This window comes from Macaca nemestrina, chromosome 5, assembly GCF_043159975.1.
Source record: "Macaca nemestrina isolate mMacNem1 chromosome 5, mMacNem.hap1, whole genome shotgun sequence".
Taxonomy (NCBI): domain Eukaryota; kingdom Metazoa; phylum Chordata; class Mammalia; order Primates; family Cercopithecidae; genus Macaca; species Macaca nemestrina.
In genome coordinates, this window is record NC_092129.1 from 134881552 (window position 1) to 134904631 (window position 23080).

At 39.5% G+C, this 23080-nt stretch overlaps 1 protein-coding gene across 1 annotated transcript in view; it reads right to left on the minus strand.

Moving 5' to 3' along the window:
- The window catches only part of LOC105490908 (opsin 5), a 44536-nt gene extending 21808 nt beyond the window's left edge, over positions 1-22728 (minus strand). The window contains exons 1-4 of the mRNA XM_011756883.2: positions 22566-22728; positions 18156-18275; positions 12854-13024; positions 9266-9600 (exon numbers count right to left, since the gene is read on the minus strand). Of these exons, the coding sequence (XP_011755185.1) occupies positions 9266-9600; positions 12854-13024; positions 18156-18275; positions 22566-22695 (756 nt within the window). The 5' untranslated portion in view covers positions 22696-22728. The remainder of the gene's footprint in view (positions 1-9265; positions 9601-12853; positions 13025-18155; positions 18276-22565) is intronic.
- Between the last annotated feature and the right edge of the window lie 352 nt (positions 22729-23080).

Below are 23080 nucleotides of genomic sequence, written 5' to 3' on the forward strand. Positions count from 1 at the left end.
ACACTTTCTACTCAGCTTGGACTACATTTAATCTTTTCATCAGTCTGTTTTTGACTTTCCTGAATTCTAAATGTGTCTTAATTTTTATTTTCTAAAATCTCTATTCCAGATATTATTAAGCCAGTTCTAACACAGGCTCCTGTACCCATCAACTTTTTCTAAGTTGTTTATTTTTTTTAATTACTTCACTTTTATCACTGCCTTTTTGGGTCACTGGAAAAGCAGTAAGACTTCAAATCCTAAATTAGACAATTTTTGTGGGTGGAAATTCACAGGGTACGTGTTTAGCTTCTACAAAAGAATCACACATCTGCAACCCAGTTCATTTTAAGTACATCATGCTGTAGAGGACCAAGGGATATAGCCAGTTTCTAGCACCAATTCAAGCTGGTATTGTGTCACAAAAGCAGTGTTGTCCGTAATTGCTCAATTCCAATTAATTAACCAATTAAAGCAATAATAGAATAATGTGGTTGAAAGTAAATTCTCCAAGGCTATGCCTCTGGGTCTAATACATCTGAAGCATTCCAGCAGGTAAGGTTTCTAAGAAGGAGTTTCCCTCCTTTCAATGTGCTGAGGCAGTGTGGAATAGTGGGAAGAGTCATTGGCATGGAGATACTCTGAGTAACTCCGTGATACTAGTCGTGGTTCAGCCCCACTGACCAGTGTGAGTGGGGCAGAATCGCTGATTTTCTAGGAACAACTATTTCAGAGGGGGTGCCCAGCTCCTCTCTCCAGGCTCCTTTGCTCAGATGCAAATAAGACTTCAGCTAACACTTGAAGCTGCATACTACCTGGAATAATAAAATAGATGAGAGGAAGATATAGAATTGATGTGAAAGTAAGGTTGAAAAAGAGGGCCAAAGAGATGAAATAAGTTCCCCGTCAATAACAAGATTGAATCGCATTACAGAACCAATTAGACTGGGGATAGCAAAGATATTTCAGTGGCTAGAGTGAGATAATGTTCCCAGGAGAGATCACCTCTATGCATTAGGGAACAGGAAGAATGTGCATCCTGTCTGCTTCAGGAGACAGCGCAATTGACGGGAGCATGCGGGTGACAAGATTTTGTTTTTCTAGCTTGGGTCTAGCTAGCAAGTATATGGATTTGATTCCAACCAGTAAGAAAATAATATTAAAAGACAGTAATTCCCGTTATGGGACTACTACCTTCCCTGTATAAGAGCCACCTGTCACTGAGTGACTCTACCAGTGACAAGCAGGAAGGGAGGGATCTTGACAACTGTGACCTACCTTCTTTGGTTCCTTCTCAAACACACACAAATAAGAGTGGTGACACTCACTTAGCTTTCACATTACCTTTTAAGAAATTAAGTAATTTGACAGCTTTGAGTGTGTCTAGTTGGAATTTCTTCCTTCTTTCTATTTTATCCACAGAATGATAATGAAGGTCAACCATCCTAAACCTTCTTCCATAAACTTGTAAAGAAAAAATTTCTGACATCTTTGGTGTACCTTCCATCTGTGAATCCTGGTTGTGATCTAAGCAATAAACATGAATTCATACTTCAAAAAAAATCAAGAAAAGAAAAACAAGAATTTCATACTTCTCAATTGCAATTTTCTCGAATCTTAAAATACCACTACTCTATAAACAAGCAAAAACTGCAACTGAAAAGAGAGGCGGCAAATTAGGTCATGTCACTCTATGCATCTGTGTTTTGGGGTTTTGGTCCAAAACTGAACACAATATTTCCTGACTAGGCAGTGGCTGGCTTAAAGAACAGAAAATAACTTACAAGTATCTGGTTCAACAAAACAGGAGAGATTTCACTATTGGTTATAGATGGCCCAAAACCCTTGAAGTGAGGATATGCGGCTTGGAGAGGAACAAATACTCAGGTTGGAAGGCCATGTGGTTTTAGTAACAATAGCTATTGCCAAAGACCTTTAAACAATTGAACAAATCTAGTCATTTTCATAGACACATGGAGTTTAGAAGGTAACTGAGATATCATTTCATTCTCTTCCTCTACTTTCTTTCACAGATGAGAAAACTAACGCCCAGGAAGATTAAATGATTTGCTCTAGGTTTAATTCATCAAGACGCTGAGTTGCAAGCAACAGAAATTGACTATGGGTGAGTGAGGCAGAAAATACATTTATTTAAATGATACTGGTTAACATAAAGTAACACTGGGAAACTGCAGTTTCTACTGAGATCAAGCAGAGAGAAATGCTACCCAAAGCTGTGACAGAACTGGTTCTGAGGCAGAAACCACTGCTGCTGTGGCCATGGCCTCAGGAAAGAATTCCCTGCCCCTAGAGGCCATATCATTACTTCCTGGGACACATTGAGGGCTGGTGCCCAAGTCCATAGCTGTAGGCGAATTCTGGGAAATGAGTGGCTGATCTTTTCAGCATCTTTTAAATTAAGAGGCACAATGCTTCTCCTCCTACTCTAAGCAAGGAACAACATGTTGGAAATTCCTCAGACACAGAAGTCTTTCAGCCTCTGGCAGGCAAAATAAAAAACATACATCGACTATGTAACACCTCTCAAGGAGCTAGTGGCAAAATTGGAATTGACCCCTAGTTTAAACCTTTTTCATGATTATATTGCTCTGAACTAATCCTTCCTTCCTTCAACAAATATATATTAAGCCCTTACCATGTATAGGTCATTGTATTAGGTCCTGGGGACACAAAGAGAACAAAAAAACATGGCTGTTACCCACTCAGGGCTCATCAAGTAGTGGTAACAAAGGAAAAAAAAAAAGGAAATGAAGGAATAATCCTCAAATAAGTATGAAATTGTAAATTAATTAAAAATTGTGACATGTGCCAAGAAGACAATGTAAAGGCTGCAATGAAACATTTTAATAGGAGGATCTGAATTCAGCTTTTGGAAATGCTTCTCTGGGAAGTGACATTTAAGCTAAGAACAGAGGGATGTAATTAATTAATTGGTTTGGGTTTTCTTTAAAGCAATATAGTTCAACTTTCCCACAAACTGCCTTAGAGTCCACACAGGGGGTCTTCTGAATCTGACCCCTCAATGATAAATAGCATTTGACGAGCTATAAAAGGGAGGAGTCGTTTAAGGGAAATGGAGCTTTAAGAGTTTTAGAAGGATTTCACAGTCAATGTAAAAGAGCACAGTGAAGAAAAATGCCCTGTCAGGTATAAAAGAAACAGAGGCACTCAAGCCAGGGTTCAAGGGACCTCCTAACATTCATCAAGGTAATTAGATTAACTTCGTTTATTCAATTATGTATTTATTCAAGCGATCCTGATTAAACAGCTAGCAGGTGCCAGGCTATAGGGTCCAGTGGCAAACAGGACCCCCAGCACTTTCCTTTGCCTCACTTACCATCTTACAAAAGAGAGTTATAAACATGTGATTCGGTAAAATATGACCAGTGTCACCAAAGATAACGTGCCAACTGCTCTGATGGCTCATACATAGCAGGTAGACTTTAACCAGCCAGGGAGAATCAGAAGGGCTTCCCGGTATAAATAAGGGGCACTAAGAGAAATTCAGGTGCCCAGGGGATCTGTATAATAACTGTAGACCTGTAACATTGTAAATGATGGATGTGTGTTAAATGAATTACTATGAAGTACCAACACGTATGGCATAATAATATTTGGAAAAACTAATTCATGCTTCTGGGATTGTCTTCCTGTCATTGTACTGAAACTGTCTTTGCAAAAATTTTATCAGTAAGAAAAATTGTAACAGTGAACTGAGCTGTTCTAACACCCCATCTTGACTTTCCCTTAATTATTCCTGGGATTGGGGCCAGGCTGACTTTGAGGGACATTTAGGCTCAAGTTTAAATGATAACAGGCCTTTCCCCAAACTCAAGCACTTTTGAAAAGCTAATGGGAGGCTGTCAAACTGGTGGAAATGAGAGGAGACTGAGTTCTGCTAAAGTGCAGACATAAATGATTGTCAGTCATTATTCTGGAGGTTATAAGATATGCAACTTCCCCAATTACTCCTGCAAATAACATCACTATTGTAGAACCTATGGCCTTTTGAGATATCTTTTCAGGTTTTTTGCATGTCTGACACTCATAGCTACACCTGGACCCCAAGGCTCCTGTGGCCCCACCTGGGCAGACTCAGCTCAAGAGGACAGCTTTGACCCCCTATAATTTCATCCCCAACCCAACCAGTCAGCCACAAGCACCCATTGCAGAGCAATCCCCACTCCTTCACCCAAACAGCCTTTGAGATACCCCTCACTTACAAGCTTTGGATGAGATTGATTTGGGTACTAACTCCATTTCCCATCTGGCATGACTGGCCTAATGTCTATTAAACTCTTTATTGCAATGCCGTGGTCTTTCTTTGTGCAGCAGGTAGGAAGAACCCCTCAGGCAGTGACTCTACCATTTCCCTTATTTAATCAGCAGCAAGAGTGTTCACTGCATTGTGTGAAGATTTTTATAAGCAAAAGTACCCAAAGAAGTAAAACCTTCATTTCTCAGCTTCTGAGTTTTAAAATAGAAATTTGAAACTCACAGGAGAAAAAATAATTGAGAAAAAGGGTTTTGAGTGTAGGGAAAAAAAGTGACTTTAAGTATCCACAATCAGAGGCTTAAAGGACTCAGGGCATTAAGATTACTGTGTGAAAAATTTAGAGGATGTACATGGAAATAAGAGCCAGTTTTCCCACTCCCAAATAGGTACAGGGCCTACACCCCAAAGGCAAGTGGGGACATCAGAGGAGTTGGTAACCAACCCGGAGAAGGTGTCCTGAACCTACCCCACTGAGCTGAACACCAAGGGCTGGGATTGGGGCTGGAAGAACAATAGCCAAGGGTCGGGGATGGGGATGGAAGAACAACAGAATTCTCAGGGATGTGAAAGCAGAAAACATGTGTCTCACTTCCCAAGGTCCCAGCCAAGACCCAAGACGCACCTGAGGGGCTTCAGCGGAAGGGTGGGGAAGTAGCTTACAGTGCTGATGAGCCTAAAGATGCTTATAGTTGGAACAATGAAGATGCAAAGTGACCCATGAAAACTGTAACTAAGACCGCAAGGAACCCTAAATATCACAGCAATGTAAGAGTCAATGAATGACAACACCCAGACCAGGAGTCCCCTACCCATTAGCACCGACATTGTGAAAACCTTCCTGAAACTTTTAGGTAATCCTGGGAAGAGGAGAGAAATTACTGATTTGACAGAATTTATATTGATTGTCCAATAAGAAATCAGTTTTACAAGGTCAAATGCAGGCATAGAAATGAGATTATGCTGAGTCATCGAAATATAAAGATAATCATATCTATATCTGTGTATGTATGCATGTGTGTGTGTGTGTGTGTGTGTATATATATATCACACCTCTGTTTGTAGCCTGTGAAATTTCAGGCTGCTACAAAAGTCTAGCAAAACCATTGATTTTTAAAATTAATTAGAAGAAAGCTACAAAGTAGAGAAAGGCTTGCAGAGAGAATGCCAACTTTTAGCTTCACGAGATCAGACCCTCAGAATACTGGCCCCAGTAATAACCCAGCTAGAAATAATTAGAGTACACAGAAAAGTAAGTGATTTTGATCTCAGAATCCCGGAAGGTAACCTTTAAGTAATCAGCTTTTAGAACAGGCTGTTCTGAAGATCAGAAGCACCAAGTGAGCAAGCAAATTGACAATCCTGAGCAGTAGCTAAATGAGCAAAAAGGTTGCTAAGGCTATGGAAGGGTCCAGTATAAGGTGGTTTCTACTTATTTTTTTTACTCAGTAGGAAAAATCAAGGTCAAAATTGAGTAGTAGTTAAAAATAGTTTAAATTTAGTACTGAAGATGTCACAGTAGTTATGTTTGTTTCTCAATTGGGTTAAATTTTGTCTTACATTTTCTGTACAAATATTAATAATTAGAAACATTTTGTGTTTATGTTATTTTAAGATAGGTTTATATAATGTGTACATAAATAAATGAAATATAGACACATTAATATATTACATATTATGTGATATGTCATTAAGTATATAAATTAAAAGAATATACATATATACATAACAAAATTATACATATGTATTCCTATACTTCATTTAACATTTCTTTGGTTAACCTTGTCTAGAGTGAGCCTAACTATTTGATCTACCCAGTCCAAGTCAAGCAGAATAACACAATAAATCAAATTAAATGGTGTACGTGCTGAGCTATACCTCATATGTATAATGAGTTCCAAAAACATTGACTCACATGTATAATGAGTTCTAGAAGCACTGACTGGTCTAAACATTGACTAGGTTCATTTTTCAATATGGGTTGAATTTTAGCTTAAATTTTCTGCACAAATATTAATAATTAGAGATGTTTTGTATTTAGGTTATTTTAATACAGGTTTATATAAACAAAATATAGACACATTCTTAATATAGTATTACATATCATGTGCTATAATATCACTTAGTATATAAATTAAAAGAATATACATATATACATAACAAAATTACACATATGTATTCCTACACTTTGTTTAACATTTCGTTTAACCTGGTCTAGGGCGAGCCTATTTGATCTACCCAGTCCAAGTCAAGCAGAATAATAACAAATCAAATTAAATGTATATGCTGAGCTATACCTCATATGTAGAATGAGTTCCAGAAGCATTGACTAGACAAACTGCTCACTCCTCAAGAATACACAAGAGAACAAGATGCTAGAATGTGAGAAGGTCAAGTTGAGCAGTTCAACTGACAGGAGAGATGATTTATTGAGCAAGGTCAACAAAGTGTCAAGGCCAATGACATAATAGGGGATGGCAAACAGAGAGGTGAGTGGGATGGCAAAAAGAAAGCACATTCTCAGACATTGCAGCAACTGTATGCTACGTCAAACTACAGGGCAACAAAGTAAACTTCAATGTCACATACCAGTGTGATGAATGTCCACACATCGTTTCCTGGGCACACTTCCATAAACTATTGAAAAGCAAAATTTTCATCATTGGTACAATTGCCCAGTTTCCAAAATAGTACCTGATACAAAGTAGGATTTTCATTAAATCTAATTCAACTTTAACTGGGATTGATTTATTTAAATTTCTTTTTTGAAAGTTGCAGATAAGAGCTAAAGGGAGAGCTAGAAATGAAGAACCTATTTTCATTTTGTGAAAATATTTTCCTACTTTATAGCCAATTATAAGACAGAAGAATATCATGCTTCCTGAATCTGCATTTTTGTCCAAGAACTGTTCTATTATTAAGCTATCAGTATAGATTTAGAGTGATGAAAACGTCCCTTAAAGCTTCCTCTACTCGGCATGTAGACTTTGAGCATAACAGTCAACTGGAGCCATCAGGAATCTAGCTCACAATATGTTATATGGTTTGGCTGTCCTCCCACCCAAATCTCATCTTGAATTATAGCTCCCATAATTCTCATGTGTCATGGGAGGGACCTAGTGAGAGGTAATTGAATCATAGGGGCAGGACTTTCCCATACTATTCTCATGATAGTGAATAAGTCTCACAAGATCTGATGGTTCTATAAAAGGGAGTTCCCCTGCACACGCTCTCTTGCCTGCCACCATGTAAGACATGACTTTGCTCTTCATTTGCCTTCTGCCATGTTTGCTAGGCCTCCCCAGCCATGTGGAACTGTGAGTCAATTAAATCTCTTTCCTTTATAAATTATCCCATCTTGGGTACATCTTTATTAGCAGTGTGAGAGCAGACTAATGCAATATGCAACCAAGAGATCTTTGCATAACTCCAAAAATTCTGCAATTTGGAGAGAGGCATATTGCTAGAACCAAGGCTCTGATTTACTAAAAAGCCATCTCTTATCTGGAGGGAACTGTGTTTCTCTGGGTCCCTGAGACCAGTGGTCTCCAAAGTGAATGTGAGAACACTTGAGGGTAGGATAGCAATCAACATGATTGATTGGGATACAGGAAGAAGTAATTATAACTTCAATCTACCTTTATTTTTATCTTTAAAATAGAAGATAAAAATTGGGGGGTTAAATAAGAGGGTGTTAATATTTAATACAAAGCTTGATGGTATTACCTGTACGTCATTTAATATTAAGGGCATGTGTTGGAAAATAATTTTTCAGTATAGGGGCAAAAAATCATGAACATGTGAGGACCACTGCTTTAGACTTTACCGGTAATTCCTAACAGTCATAAGGAAAAAGGAGAAACCACGGTTGCTTTAACACCTTCTCTGCACCAGATGACAGAATAATATGCTTTATCTCTTTGAATTCCCACCATAACCCAATGAGACAGATATCACTATTCCTGTTACAGAAGTGAGGAAATAGAGATTCAAGAAAGCTAAATATCTAGCTCTAGGTCACAAACCTGGCAGGTACTGGTGATGGGATTAAACTCTAGTCTTGTTCTTTTCCTTACTCCACAATATCTAAAGAACTGCCGCCTCTGAAACTATCATTTACCAAGGTACTCAAGCCTGCAGAAACTGCTCGTGTTCTTAACACAAGCTTCCCATGGGAAAGCACACGTGGTAAACTCTTACACTATAAATAATTCAGGTGGTAGAATGTCCCTAATGATGTCCCAAAGTCCATGCAACACAGTAAATACTGTGAGGCATTATATGACTCGTAAAAGTTATCCTTATTACTGAAATAATGAATATGAATCCATAGTACCCTATTTAGTAGAGAAGATAAGCCCTCAATGGATGGGTTATACAAATTTGGTAGATATTAAAAGTGTGTGTGTGTGTGTGTGTGTGTGTGTGTGTGTGTATGTGTGTGTGTATGAGAGAGAGAGAGAGAAGAGAGAAGTGGGGAAATAGAGACAGAAAGAGGAGAGAGATACCACAAAGAAAGGCTTAGCCAATCATCAACAAAGTTCAGAATTATGTAAAGAATAGAGATTCTAAGTTCTCTCAGTCTCCAACGTTCCCTATCCATTTTTTTTTCTTTTTTTCTTTTTTTTTTTTTTTTTTGAGATGGAGTCTTGCTCTGTCGCCCAGGCTGGAGTGAGTGGCACGATCTCGGCTCACTGCAAGCTCCGCCTCCCGGGTTAACGCCATTCTCCTGCCTCAGCCTCCCGAGTAGCTGGGACTACAGGCGCCCGCCCCCTCACCCGGCTAGTTTTTTGTATTTTTAGTAGAGACGGGGTTTCACCGTGTTAGCCAGGATGGTCTCGATCTCCTGACCTCGTGATCCGCCAGCCTCGGCCTCCCAAAGTGCTGGGATTACAGGCGTGAGCCACCGCGCCCGGCCTGTTCCCTACCCTTTTTACCCTATGAAGTTGTAAGTTGTCAGAAAACACGTGTGTAAAATATTAGTGCAGTTACCTTTGTCAGTTTCATTTCCAGAACATGACTGCTGTGGATCCGACTGTCGAAATGAGCTACTTCTTTGGAAGAGGACTTAACCTTGGCAATGATCTTTACGTAGGAGAACACGATCACAGCCGTTGGGAGCAAGAGGCAGAAGAAGAGGATGTTCAGGATGAAAACCTGGCCCCCTACCGAGGCCTGGGCCAGCCACCAGTCCAGGGTGCACGAGGTTCCGAAGGGCTCAGGTGCGTAGTCCCCCAGACCTACCAAGGGCATGGTGGTCCAGAAGGAAGCATAGGCCCAGATGGCTGCCAGGCAGATGTAGGCGTGCTTTCTTTTCAGCCAAACCCCTGGAGGCGGAAGAAAAGCATTACCCGGATGTAATCTGCCCTACACCCAGATACCTCCCCTCGATATGTCAAATTCCACCTCCAAAGATTTATTCCATTGATTTCTGGGAGACCTGGGCAGATAACTGAAGCCTGAGGGAGAGTGGAATAAACGGAAAAAAGTTCCAGAGCTTGGGCCTTTCTCCAGGAGAACACAATTGGAAGGTTTTCTCTAGGCATCTGGGAGCTTTGGGAGGGAGAAGTGACAACAGCTGGGAAAAGGGACAGGAAAGAGATGAGAGGATGCTGAAGACAATGGAGGCCCTTGAGAAAACATCTCGGAAAGGGTGTGTTAGTGGATCATCCAGGGAAAATCCTTCTGGGAGGTGAGGAATCACAGAACATGGCTTGTGTCTTTAAAATGCCCTTCCTCCTAACAGCTTTTGTGTTGCTAGTCTCATCTGGCTTCCTAAGAACTTGTGGAAGGGGCTTGGTGGCTCGTGATCATTACACAAATGGTTTGAGATTAAAGTGCTTGACTGTGTTTAGTAATTTGTGGAGCAGGTTTGGAATCTTCAAACATCATTCACACAATCGCACTCACACAGCCACAGCGGGAGAGGCAGAGAATCTAGGTAGGTTGCATCATGTTCTGCAAAGTAATTCTGTGAAGATATTTTCAGGAAGACAAAAAATGAGCTCCGTTTTTCAGCACTAGTTTCTGTTAACCAAAAGAGAATTCCAAGCGGAGGAAATAGTGCAGTCATCTAAGAAAAGCTGTAAAGCACTAGTGATCATTTTCAGAGTTCAACACAACCACCAAAGACAGATCGGCCTGATTAAGTGCAGCAGCCTCCACAAAAAATTACCTTCACACCTCACTCATCACCTCAAACGAAGAGGGCCGGGAAAGTGACTCTTTACTGCCTAGGTTTTGTGTCAGCAGAGAAGAAATATCAAAATATATTCAATAAAAGCTAAATGCTTACTTCAATATAGACTGAGAGCCTGCCTCTGCTTAGTGCAATGTGAGGTTTGGAAAGTCAGTAAGGCCTAATTCTTCTGTGTCTAGTCTTTGACTGACCTTGTGCATGCAAGACTATGTTGCATATGGGTTAAATAAAATAATGTAAGGGGCCTGCTTTGCAGACTAGAAGGTGCTACATTAACGTGAAAGTTTTACTCCTGTGTAAGTATATCTCATTTAGCGCTAACAAGAAATATAACACATTGTTTCTATACTCTGTTGTCTCCATTTTTTTTCAAATATGTGGCATTTTGTGTCATGAAATGCAAATTTCATGCCCAACCAGATAGGGGTAGCAATCATGTAGCCACATTATAACTCAGCTCTTGCTTCTCCACTAAAACCAATGAAACATTGGCACAGGTAATCACATATATTCATGGGAATGTGCATAGGCATACGTATAAGCATTTATGGTTAGGGTTACTTGTGAGGTGTTTTATACTTACATTCCAGTATGGTGAAAGGCTGTCAAGTACAGGAGGGAGTAGATTAGTAGATTGGTTCTGTGTTGCTCCAGAAGTCAGAACTAGGACCAATGGGTGGAGGTTACTGGGAGGCAGTTTTGTCTTAATATAAGGAATAACATTGTAACAATGAGAGCAGACCAATCAGAGAATGGGCTGCCTTGTGCAGTAGTAAGCTCCCCGTCACTGGTCACTGGAATTATTCGAGAAGAGGCCAAGTGGTCGTCTCTCAGGGATGCCTTAAAACAGTTTACCACGTTACATGGGAGAAAAGTCTACACGTCCCCAAGCGACCTTCTAATTCCAACATTCTGGGACGCTGTGTGGAGGGTTTAATAGTGCATCAGATTAAATGATGAAACCACACTACTGAGGTTCAACCTTAGAAGAAGCTGGAAAACATACACAGTTCCCACACATGGAGTTACGGCCTGCAATGATCCTGGGAGTGGGCGGCATCATCTCTTTAACTGACAAAGCCTAAACTCCAGAAAATATTTAAAAACAGAGGTATCAGGGTTTAGTATTCCTCAAACACTCTCAGGAAGTTTAACTATTTTGCCTTCTTATCTATAAAATCGACAGTTAAATCTAAAATCTCTTTGGTATGAGCAAAAATAAGTCTATAGAAAGAATTAGAGGTTGACGTCACACAGAATATGTATAGTTGTATATTTTATATCTTACTGGAAATTTTGATTCAAGCTATTTCTATTGGAAGTTTTAAATGTTTAAAAAAGGAGATGTAAATTAAAAAAAAAAAAAAAAAGTAGTGCTGGATGATGAAGAGGATGGCTCACAAGCTCCCACCTCCCACCCACCCAAGAAGGGATTCTTTGGAGTTTGGGGAATGTAATCTGTAACAATATAAAGGGAAATTCTACCACATTGACAGTGTCGGGTCAACTTGATTTTTCCCATCTCAGTCTCCAGGCCCTGCTCTGACACCACAGTCTGTCGCCCGTCACAACCACTCTAATCGACAGATTGACAATCAAAGCAGCTTTATCCAGAGGAAGCCTGTACTATTCCTTGGTTTGTGCCTGGTTCTCAATATTAAACTTAAAGGCCCAAATGCAGTTCTCTCAGGTTTAATAAATTCCGAGAGCTCCAAGAAACAAAAGTACTAGAAATTATTTTTAACCTGTAGAATGGTCTAATCATTAAAAAACATATATTTAGGCCCTGGAAACTTATATTCTGCTGATTCACCAATTCTTATAATCACTCATCTTTCTACCAACCAACGCCACAAAAAAAAATATGTTGAGGGATATTTCTACATGTGTGTCCTTGCATGCAGAAACAGCTACATGATTCTAACTTGGAGGTGAACTTTCTGGAATTCCTTATCTCTGAAATTACAGGGAGCGTGAGTCCTAAGGGAGAATCTTAAACAGCTTTTCTTACAATTACACTTACTAGGTGGGGAATGAGCTAAACCTCTTGGACTTAACACCCTTTCGATGCACTTTATTTCTTTTGTTTGCATGTAAAACATGATAGAAGCTTACACGCTCTACAAGAAAATGATACTTTTTTAAAGCATTGTAACCAAACACCAGACATTACTATAAAATACGTATTAAAAGAAGTCTACTTTGACATCGGTTAAAATCCTTAAACATGTCAGAACAAGATGATAGGCTATAAATAGAAATATTCTTGATCTCTGAGGTTATTCATAATCTTTGTTTATTACCTGCATAAAACATGTACAGTTCTAACACTCAATCCACCTAGCTTTAACTGTCAGGGAATGAGAAACCTGCCAACTTACCATAAGATAAATAGCAGATTTTCAAATATCGATCCAGGCTGACAGCAGTCATGGTGATAAGGCTTCCACAGCCAAAGAAAAATCCAGCCCATCCATACCAGCGGCAGCCAATCCAGCCAAACACCCAGCGGTGGCAGAAGCAAGAGATGATGGTGAACGGCTTGCCTACAACTAGAGCACCAGGTGACTTGTCAACAGAGGTTCCTCTGGTTACTATTTCCCCGCCTACCTCAACTCATCTGAACCTCCTCCCCTAAAGCACAGGGCACATGTGAACACACACACACACCCGTTCCTGGATTAATAAAAGTCCAGCAGTTATCTATGAATAAACTCAGTTTGGAGCTACCCAGAGAGGACTTTCAGTCATCCCAATAGCCAAAGACAGTGAAAGGATATAGAAGGAAAACTTTTAAGTATTACTTTTGAAAAAACTGTCTCAAAGAGACCTGGTTTCAGGAGTTACAGACATGATACTTGTAGCCAGGGACAACGATCTTGTCACTTTTAACATTTTATTGCAGTCCTTCATTCGAAAGGTATAGAGAAAGGGGCAACATATAAAACCTCTGAGAGAAAATACCCTCTTCAAGCACAACTTTTCTATTCTACAGAAGTTCTTTCTCACACTAGTCTGTTCAGATTTTTTCTTTTTACCAGAAATAGGCGTTAAGTTTTATTAAATGCTTTTTCTGCATCTACTGAGGTGATCATAACTTTTTTTCTCATTGAATCGGTTAATGCTGGTTATTAATAGATTTGTTTTTGAAACATACTTACGTTCCCGGGACCAATGCAACTTTTCTTAATAATAAAACTCCCAGAAAATTATCTCAATGAATAGAGGAAAGAAGAGATGGAGAAAGAGAAAATGAAGAAAAAGAAGAGAAAGACAAAAAAAATATGCAAAATGGTGATTTCCATCCACCTCATCTTCCTCCAAGTGGGACATTTTAGAACCTGCATAAGGCATGAGATTCCTTATAATGAAAAGGGGAATTTGGTTTCTGTTTTCTTTTGGCAGCTGCATCCTTCTAGGAGGAATATGGTTTCTAACACCCCAAGATAACCTTGTACTTTAGGAGTTAAGTGTCTGTGAATGGGGTTTGGGAGGGGAAAGAGAGAGGTTCTCTATCAGAGAAAGCCTTAATTAGAGAAGCAGGGAACTAACTGCTGTGAATATAGAAAAGGGGGAGGTTTAACAGCACTCTGGAGAATAAAGATTCTAAAGAGCACTGGAGAAAGAAGGTGTGAGTTCCAGACACATTTTAAAGAATGATGTGGACAACTTTCTCTGAAATGTGAATTTGTCCTTTTATTTATTTAAAAAATAGAACATATTTAGTCTTTTACTATTTCCTTGTTATTATCAATGAATAAAGAGTGCTTAAGAAACCCCAGAAAGTTGAATATTCACAGGGAAGCAATAGGATGCGGGGAGGTGAAGTAGGGAGAATAATTATATAGCCCAGCAATTTTCATGTGTATTCCTGCCTAGACCCCAGAGGATTCATGGAGCTCTTCTACAAGAGAGTGAGAGAGGGAGAAAGAGAGAGAGTGGAGAGTACCCTGAAGGGGAAGTAGGTAGGTCATTTAGGGAAAGAAATATTAAGCAGCCAAGGCTCCATGCTCCACCTTCTGTCAATCAGGAAAGATAATTTTTTTCACCCGTTTTATATATTCAGCTTCTAAGTCATCTTTTTCAAAGAAAAAAATTCACTGTTTTAAAAAAATTGTTTAGAAATTTTATTTAAAAATCCTTTGTGTTGAGGTTAGAACCAGATTTCCACATTTCCTTCTGTTTCAGTTCTTTCTTTCTTTCTTCTTCTGTTATGTCTTATTCAAATATGGTATAGCTATTTCAGTAAATGTGAGGTCCAAGCTGTTTACAACCAGATCCAGATTTCCAAGATTTAAACTATTTATTCCTTGGGCCTCCATTAGAATTTTTTTTTTTTTTTTTTTTTTTTTTACTTTCTAGAAAGCATTCTTCTACTTTTACATAATACCCTGTAGCCCTCCCTATTCAGTTATTGTATTCAGTCCCCCAAATAAAAAAATAAATAAAATGTGCTGAGGAAGCTCCTCAAACCTCTAACTGGACTACATCACAAAAGAAGGTTCCCTAACCTCAATGCTTTAGGAAAGCTAAGTAACTGATCTTCACAGCCTCCAGGTGCTAGCGCCCAGCCCTCCCAGGTGTATTACACTATGGTATACAAAAGTTTTCAGGAGTTCCTGTTAGTTCAGTCAATCAACACAAATGTACCGAGTGCCTTCTGCAAGCTGGACACACATCTCCTCTAGTTGTCTAGACGGCTAGTGCCACCTTTCAGCTTGCGAGACTGGGTGCCCTCATATGAGAGCCTCCTAATTCCAGTAAGTCCACAAGGAAATGGAGTGTAAAATAACTATTTGGGTGTGTGGTTTTTTTTCCATTCAACAACTAATTTTTCAATGCCTAATGTTTAAGAAACACAGAGCAAGGTGCTAGAGGACAAAGTGGACATCAAGACTGACAAGTTTATTTTCTAACAGGAAAAGCAGACACACTCAAAAAAAACCTAAATTTGTAACATAAGATGTGGTATGACAGAACGATAGGTAGTGATTAGTACAGTGAAGGAAAATAAAGCAGAGAAGGCAGGTAGACGGAAATCATTGTTTTACGTAGAGACATTAGGGAAGACTTCTCTGAGATGTGACATTTAGGTAGATACCTAAATCGGTGGGAAAGAAGTCAAACAAACTTCTGGAGGGAAAGGATTAGAGGCAGAGGAAACAGCAAACTAAAAGCCTTGAGGTGGGTGCTAAAGGCAGCAAAAAGGCAAGTGAACGTGACAGAATGGAGTAAAATTACATCTGTTGTGCCTGGGATCCTGATTAGCAAAAGCGATTTCAGGCTTCCTTCTTCAGTAGAGCTTTGGATTAACCTTTGGGGTGTCATCTAGAATGTCTCTCTCTCTTCCACTTAATAGAATGTTTCCGGAACCCAGTTGCACATTAGCGTTGCTGGAGGGGTTGTTTTGCTTTGCTTTGAAATATCAGCATCCAGGGTTCCATCCCTCCCCACAAACCTCCCAATATTGTCACTTATCTGGAGCGAGTTCAGGCATTTTAACACCTCTTCCCCTCCCCAGGTTATCCTAATATAACACGACTTTCTCCTAAGAGGTTAGCCTAATATAACACGTGTATATAATATGCACGACTGGGAGCCCTTGATATTTAGTCAACAAGTATTAGTTGCATAGATGCCATACATCTGGCCTCTAGGAGGTGCTTATAATGGAATATAGCTGAGCAAGAAAAAAATAAAGCAGGCAAAGTTTTAAGGTTTATTGGAAGGGAAAATGTATTATAGATGCTCAGAAGTTGAAAAAATGATCTGGGTTAGAGAAAGCTGTTATATGAAAGAAAATGGTTTCTGGTGAATTACTCTGAAGACATAAGCGGAGTAATGAGGTGGTTTGTGCCATTCTAGAGCCGACTTGCTTGGCTGAAAGCATGTTTCAATGCATCAGGCCAATTAAGGACATTTTTATTCAAGCCTAGTCTAATTCAGCAATGAGCCTGCTATTATTCACCGATGAAGGAGGTAGCTGGAATGACAGGTTTCATTCAGGCATGTTAAACTCAATACCAGGTAGAGCACCAGAGGGGCCCGCGGGGCGAGCTGGCCGGGAAAGCTACCGTTCCTGTTGCGACACTGCCATCGCGTGGCAACGAGTGAAAATGGCAGCCATTATGCAGCCTCACAAATCCCCTGGGGTTCGTCCTGATTGTTTTCACAACACCAGGCATGTCGTGTTCTTCTTAATGTGCATGTGCATTCATCATAAGGGTTCATAATGTTTATGCAGGTCCATACTCAGTAAAGCCTTCCCAGATAACCCAGACCATGGAAACTCTGAGTGAGCACACATCTGCTATGTGCTAAACTGTGACTCAGAACGCGGAGGATTAGTATTGAGCGTTGTTTTTAGAGATCGGCAGAAAAATCCACTTATGAAGACAAAAACAAATATCAGAAAACTCTTTTTTTAAATTAAGGTCTCGCTTTTTCACCCAGGCTGGAGTGCAGTGGTACTATCATAGCTCACTGCAGCCTTGAACTCCTGAACTTCATCAAGTCCCAGCTATTTTTTGTTCATTTGTTTTCTGTAGTTTTACCCAATACCCAGACTTCAAGGATAAATTTGTTTTGTAGAGATGAAGTCCCACTACATTGCCCAGGCTGATCTTGAACTCCTGGCCTCAATCTTGATACCCAACTCAGCCTCCCAAAGCTTTGGGATTACAGGTGCAAGCCACTGTGCCCAGCCAGAAAACATTTTTTAAAGAAGGCTTTTGATGGGAAACTACTAACAAGTTTCTAATGGTAAGAGGAGCTGCTGTATACTGTTCAAACAGATTACCCGACTCTAATGACCTAAAACCAGAAGATAAAAGCAGGTGTTGGGATTCAAGGACAGATTAGAGTCCGTCTAAGCAACTCTGAAGTTGTATAGAAGAAGGTGAAGAATGATTTACTTAAAATGGTTTGTATTTTTAAAAGTGAATTATGGTGAAGGAGAAATCTTATTCCAACTCCTCCTTGCCGTGTGTTATTAGAGAAGTGAAAAAGAAGCCAGTGGTTCTCAATTTTAGCCACACATTAACATACCTGTAGATTCTCATTTTAAATATCCTGATGCCCAGGTAACATTCTCAACCACCTAATTCAGAACTTCCCCAGATGATATTTTGTGAGTTGCGTTTGAGGACCACTGAACCAGAAGCTTGCTATGCTTCAGATGTGTCACTAAGTCATGATTACATATATCATCAGCAGGGCACTCCTTTCCTCTTCTTATATTCACCTCTCAGCTGTCTTCAACTGTCATTTACCCTTCAAGATTCCTGTTGATGTTTATTTTAATCAGACTTGCATAAGGGTTGAAGAGGTGTAAAGAAGCTTAAAATATTGACCCGGGACTTGCCTCCTGATTTCTGATTTCTGAATCATTTAGCCCACTACACTTTGAGACATCTGAGGTATCATGTATTATTTCAAATTGTGCCTTCAGCATCTAACATGCCTGACACACAGAAAAGACTCAATAAATATTAAATGAATCATCTTGTCAACCGGACAGCACCCCATTGATTTACCACAAAAGTCTGAAAGATGATTTGTGAAGCAAAGAGTGGAAGGAGATAAGAAGGGAAGAGATGTCAGGGGGTGACGTCTGAGATGGTGAGTACTTTAGAATGGGGCATAGTTTAAACCCACAGAGAAAAAACAGCATGGTTGTGTTACCTGAAATCCCCAGATCACAGACAGCTAAATTGATAGTCATTATTTCAGCGGGTCTCAGCTTCTTCTTTCGTCTAGAAGACATATAAAGGACATATCCATTTCCAAATGTAGACAGAATCCCTACAAGGAAAAATAAAAATTCCCATCGTTAACACTAGGATTTAGAGTTCACTCAGATATGAAACACTTCTCAACTTCAAAAATGGACACCATAGATTTAGAGGGTAGTGAGAGGACTCTAAATAAAAAAATCTAAATTAAGAAGATGAAATAAAAAGCATGAGTTGTGAGTGACAGGCCAATGGGGCAGGAGTCAGGGATTATAAGACTGAACTTACCCAGAAAAAGGCATCGCTAACTTCCCCGCGAGGCTCAGGAAAGTGTGGGAGTCCCAATGGTCAGTTCTTGTCCTGGCCCCCAGGGGTGGAGTACTTTCCTCAGCCATTTTTATAGATTATTGGCTTTATAGAACTCCCTCCCTCTGATCAGTAGGGTTAAACCCTTAGCTCTTGATAAATTCTGAAGATGAAGCCAACCAAAGAAGGTGCCTTCAACATCACTGTGAACTCCTAAGGGAGCGCCAGTGTTCAGGAGAGGCAGAGGCCAGGTATGGCTGGCGTAACTCCCTTCAAGAAAATGGACATCTCCCAGAGAAGCCCCAGGACTTTTGCCTCTTTGGGAGACATGGACACTGAGTGTCTGGCAGATAGGACAGCCTTCAGCTGCTACTGGACTAGACATCAAGGGTAAGTGGGTGACAATCGAGAACCTGGGCACTGTCCCTCCCACCAAGGGGAGAGAAAGTGACCCTCAACCCACCGAACCTACCAACAATGCCAGAAGTGTGTTCCCACTTTTTTCATATCCTTTTATTAATGACTAATTGCCTTTGGCATTACAATGAAACTGTTCGAAAGTTCTTACACACCCAGTTTAAATCCAAAAAGACCCAATCCCTACTGACTTTATTTAAGAAAAGAATACACCTACTTCCATAGCTTAACATGTAGAGTAGATTTTCTTCAGGAATTCTTGCTTCATAGTGTAGCTGTGTATAAATGAGAATCTGGTACAGCTGCCTTTAGTAGTAAGGAATAAGGAGAGTATTAACAGGAGAAACCCAGAGTTTTCTGTTTTAATTTCTACTTCTCCACCACCATTCATTTTGGGGGCAAAGAAAGAAATGTGTGATTCAGCTGATGGTGTGAAACCACCAGGAACTAACTGCATTGTGCTCTTAGGAAATTCTGACTCCCTGGAGTCAGCACTGCCTAATGGTCCATTAAAACCTCTTTAGCTTTCATAGAGCAGAAGAAGAGAAAAGTAAAAGAGATTACGGAGTTCCAGAGCAAACCAACTATAATGAAACTTAGGGCTCACTCAAGGAAACCAGCTAGGAAAGCAAAATGAGAAAACGTGGGCTGAAAAATTATAAACTTAATGCCACCTACTTTGTATCCAAAAAGAGTGAAAACAAGTATCCATTTTCATTTGATACCCAAGGCTCATTGAAACACCTTTTATCTGTCTACGTCTCTTTTGAAAATATTTGTTTTCTTACTTTTCCTTCCTTACGTTTTCTTTACTGACCTTGCTTCATAAGGTTTTACCCAGTGCCCAAAGCATTATCAAAAAATAGTCACCTCTCTATTCATTACATGTAAATTATTCTGACAAGCAGTATGTTATAGATAAGTGTCAGGAGAAAGCAAATTTATTCTTAATATTAGTGAAAAGACAACCAGATTAAGAAGACAAAGACCCAAGTAGGGACACTTTTAGATGATAAAATCCTATCTCATTTATGGATATAAAAATGTCATATATATTAACTATTAATAAACTTAGTATTTACGATAATAGTAAAAGTATGGACGGTAGAAAATGGTTTTGTAATTTATGTCTCCTGTATTTCAAACTTAGATTTATATTGTTATATTTCAATTGTCTCTTAAGACTTCTAGTATTTAACAAAGCCCACCAAGAATGTTTATTCCACTCTGGCCCCTTAAAAGCAATCTGGACACACACATGTTGGCTAGGCGCGGTAGCTCACACCTGTAATCCCAACATTTTGGGAAGCTGAGGGGGGCAGATCACTTGAAGCCAGGAGTTCGAGACCAGCCTGGCCAACATAGCAAAACCCGTCTCTACTAAAAAAATACAAAAATTAGCCAAACATGGTGGTGCGCACCTGTAGCCCCAGCTACTCAGGAGGCTGAGGCATGATAGTCACTTGAACTTGGGAGGTGGGGGTTACAGTGAGCTGAGATCGTACCACTGCACTCCAGCCTAGGTGACAGAGTAAGACTCTATCTCGAAAAAAAAAAAAAAGGAATCTTGTCACATCTACACTAGCCTATTCTAGGAGAGTGAAAACCAGACACACGGCCAAGTCCAAGAAGTGGATCTAAGGTGAGTCCAAGCCCCTCCAGCTGACCCCTCTCCTCACCCTGCATGACTGTTCTCTAACATACCATTGGCTGCACCTCCCAGTGCCCTGATCCTCCTGAAGCTCCCCATGTCCAAGCACTATTTTTGAACCTGTTTTTCTGGCTCCATCTCAGCAAACCCACTGGAATATGATTGTGGATTTTCCTTCCAACTCCATGTGCGTCAGGTGGGAATTTCTGATTTTCCCCCACCCCGGTTGCCTTTTCCTGCAATCCTCCCTGCTAAAGATTGGGAATGGACTGACATGCCTCTCTATTTTGTGTTGTCTGGAGAGATTTGTCAGGTTATTGATGTTACTTTTTAATTCATTCCTTGAAAGTGATGGAGCTATGCTAAATTCAATTGATCAAGTTGCTTATTTTTCCGCCTTTTCTGGTAATTGAAAGTACTTAAGTTTAATAAAAATGCCATGTGGATTTTACAGAGGTAAGATAGTCGCTGTTCCAGCAGAACATTTGCCCATTTTATTCGCTGCTCTATTCCCAGCAACTTAAAACAGTGGCAAAGAGTGGGTGCTCAATATATATTTATGTGGAAAAGAGATGGGGACTCATTTATCAGAAACAGAATGTAAACTAGTAAAACACTAACAACAATAAAGACAAGGATCCAGGGAATCACTTTACAGCAGAATTTGGTTGAATCGCATGAGTTCCTTTTGCCTCAAGCACTGACCATAGAGGGGTATCAAGTATTTTCTAATGAGTTTTGCTAATTTCAGGAGGTTAAATGAAATTCTTAGCCAGTAATAAATAGATGAGAGAGGGAGAAAAAGAGAGAAAGGGAGGAAGGGAGGGAAGAAGGGTGGAAGAAAAAGATAGAAACAAAGAGAAAAGAGAGAGAGAGAGCAAGTTTGACCCAACATCTGAAAAAAGTAAAGGCAAAGAAACCTAAAGACATAACCCACCTTCACACTGGTCACCCAAATTTAAAACAACAATTTTAAATTTAAGAACAGTATGGTGGTTAAATCCTAATTGTCTAGACTAGTGCTGTCCAATAGAAATGCAATGTAAGCCAGAAATGCGAGCCACATATGGATACTAAAATTTTCTGGTAGCCACATTAAACAAAGTAAAAATGTACAAAGTAAAAACTTAATTGATAAATTAAAAATTTACAGTAAATTAATTTTAATAATGTATTTTACTGAGCTTAACATACCCAAAATGTTGTAGGTTCAACATGTATTTAATTTTTAAAAATTATTAATGAGATATCTTATATCACTGTTTCTTGTACTGAGCCTTCAGTATCTGGTAAGTATTTACACTACAGTCCCTTTCAATTTGGAAAAGCCACATGTGGCTACTGAATGAATGAGATTGTGCAGTCTAGAAGCAGGTGCACCCCTTCGTCAATTATGCACAAAAATCTTTTGACCCTGGACTTTCTTCCATTTAACACCAATACATTTTTCAACTCTCACCAAAATGGCTTAGCTATGCTGTCATGATGCAGCTTTACTTTTAGGTGAAGTAAACTCAGTGTTTCCACCATTACTACAGCACAATCGAGTTTGCTCAGTTGTGAGAACAGGAGACTGACCTAGATTATTTCTAAGGCCCATTCTCAACCTAGTATCTTATGATTATATCAAAAACATAAAAGAAAAGCACTCTGTTTAAATAAAATATCATTATCATTAATTGTGGTATTCAGAAAGTAAATCTACTCCCAAAGTAACCAAAATGAAATACAATCTCAAGATAAATAATTTTGCTATGAGTTCTCAGATTATCAATGGAATTTTATTCCCAGTAATAATGATAATGAAGAGTCATTTCTAGGAAACATTTATTGAATGCCATAATGCCATTCCATCTTCTACCCTTACCCGCTCTTCGCCTCCACTAAACTATCCACTTAAGTACCAGAATCCTTTGACAAAATTAACATATCAGCCCATGAATTTTCTAAATGCAGCCTTTGCACAGAAGAATTAAGGAAGCTTACCAATTATTGTCAGGTAAAAGCCAGCCACTATATCCGCTTCCCAAGAAAGTTTGGAAGCAAATGGATCCCCATCTCGAAGGTAATGTGGCAGGCGCTCATCCTGAGGCAGGGCAGTGTGATTTAACGCCATTCTGTTCTCGAACCAGGAGGAGTCTGTAAAGCAGACCAGAAGAGATCTCAACAGACATGAATAAGCCAGCTTAAACCATTTCATAATCGTGGCTCCTGTTTTAAAACAAAAAGCAAGTCCCCAGGGTCATGCATGATTCTCTAATTAATAACTGGTAAAAATGTTAACATTTTTTTCAATGATCCAATTATGTCATTACTCAATTATTCAGTTGGCAGATTATCCAAACCTTCTTTTTCTCCTTTGGAAGAGTCATTCCTTTGGCATGATTGTTACTATTTGTTCTGAAAGGGGAAGAAATACTAATGTGGCTGTTTCTCTTTTGAACTTGCGTATTTCAAATCGAACCAATAGATGTCACTGTTCAGCTCTCTAGGCAACAATT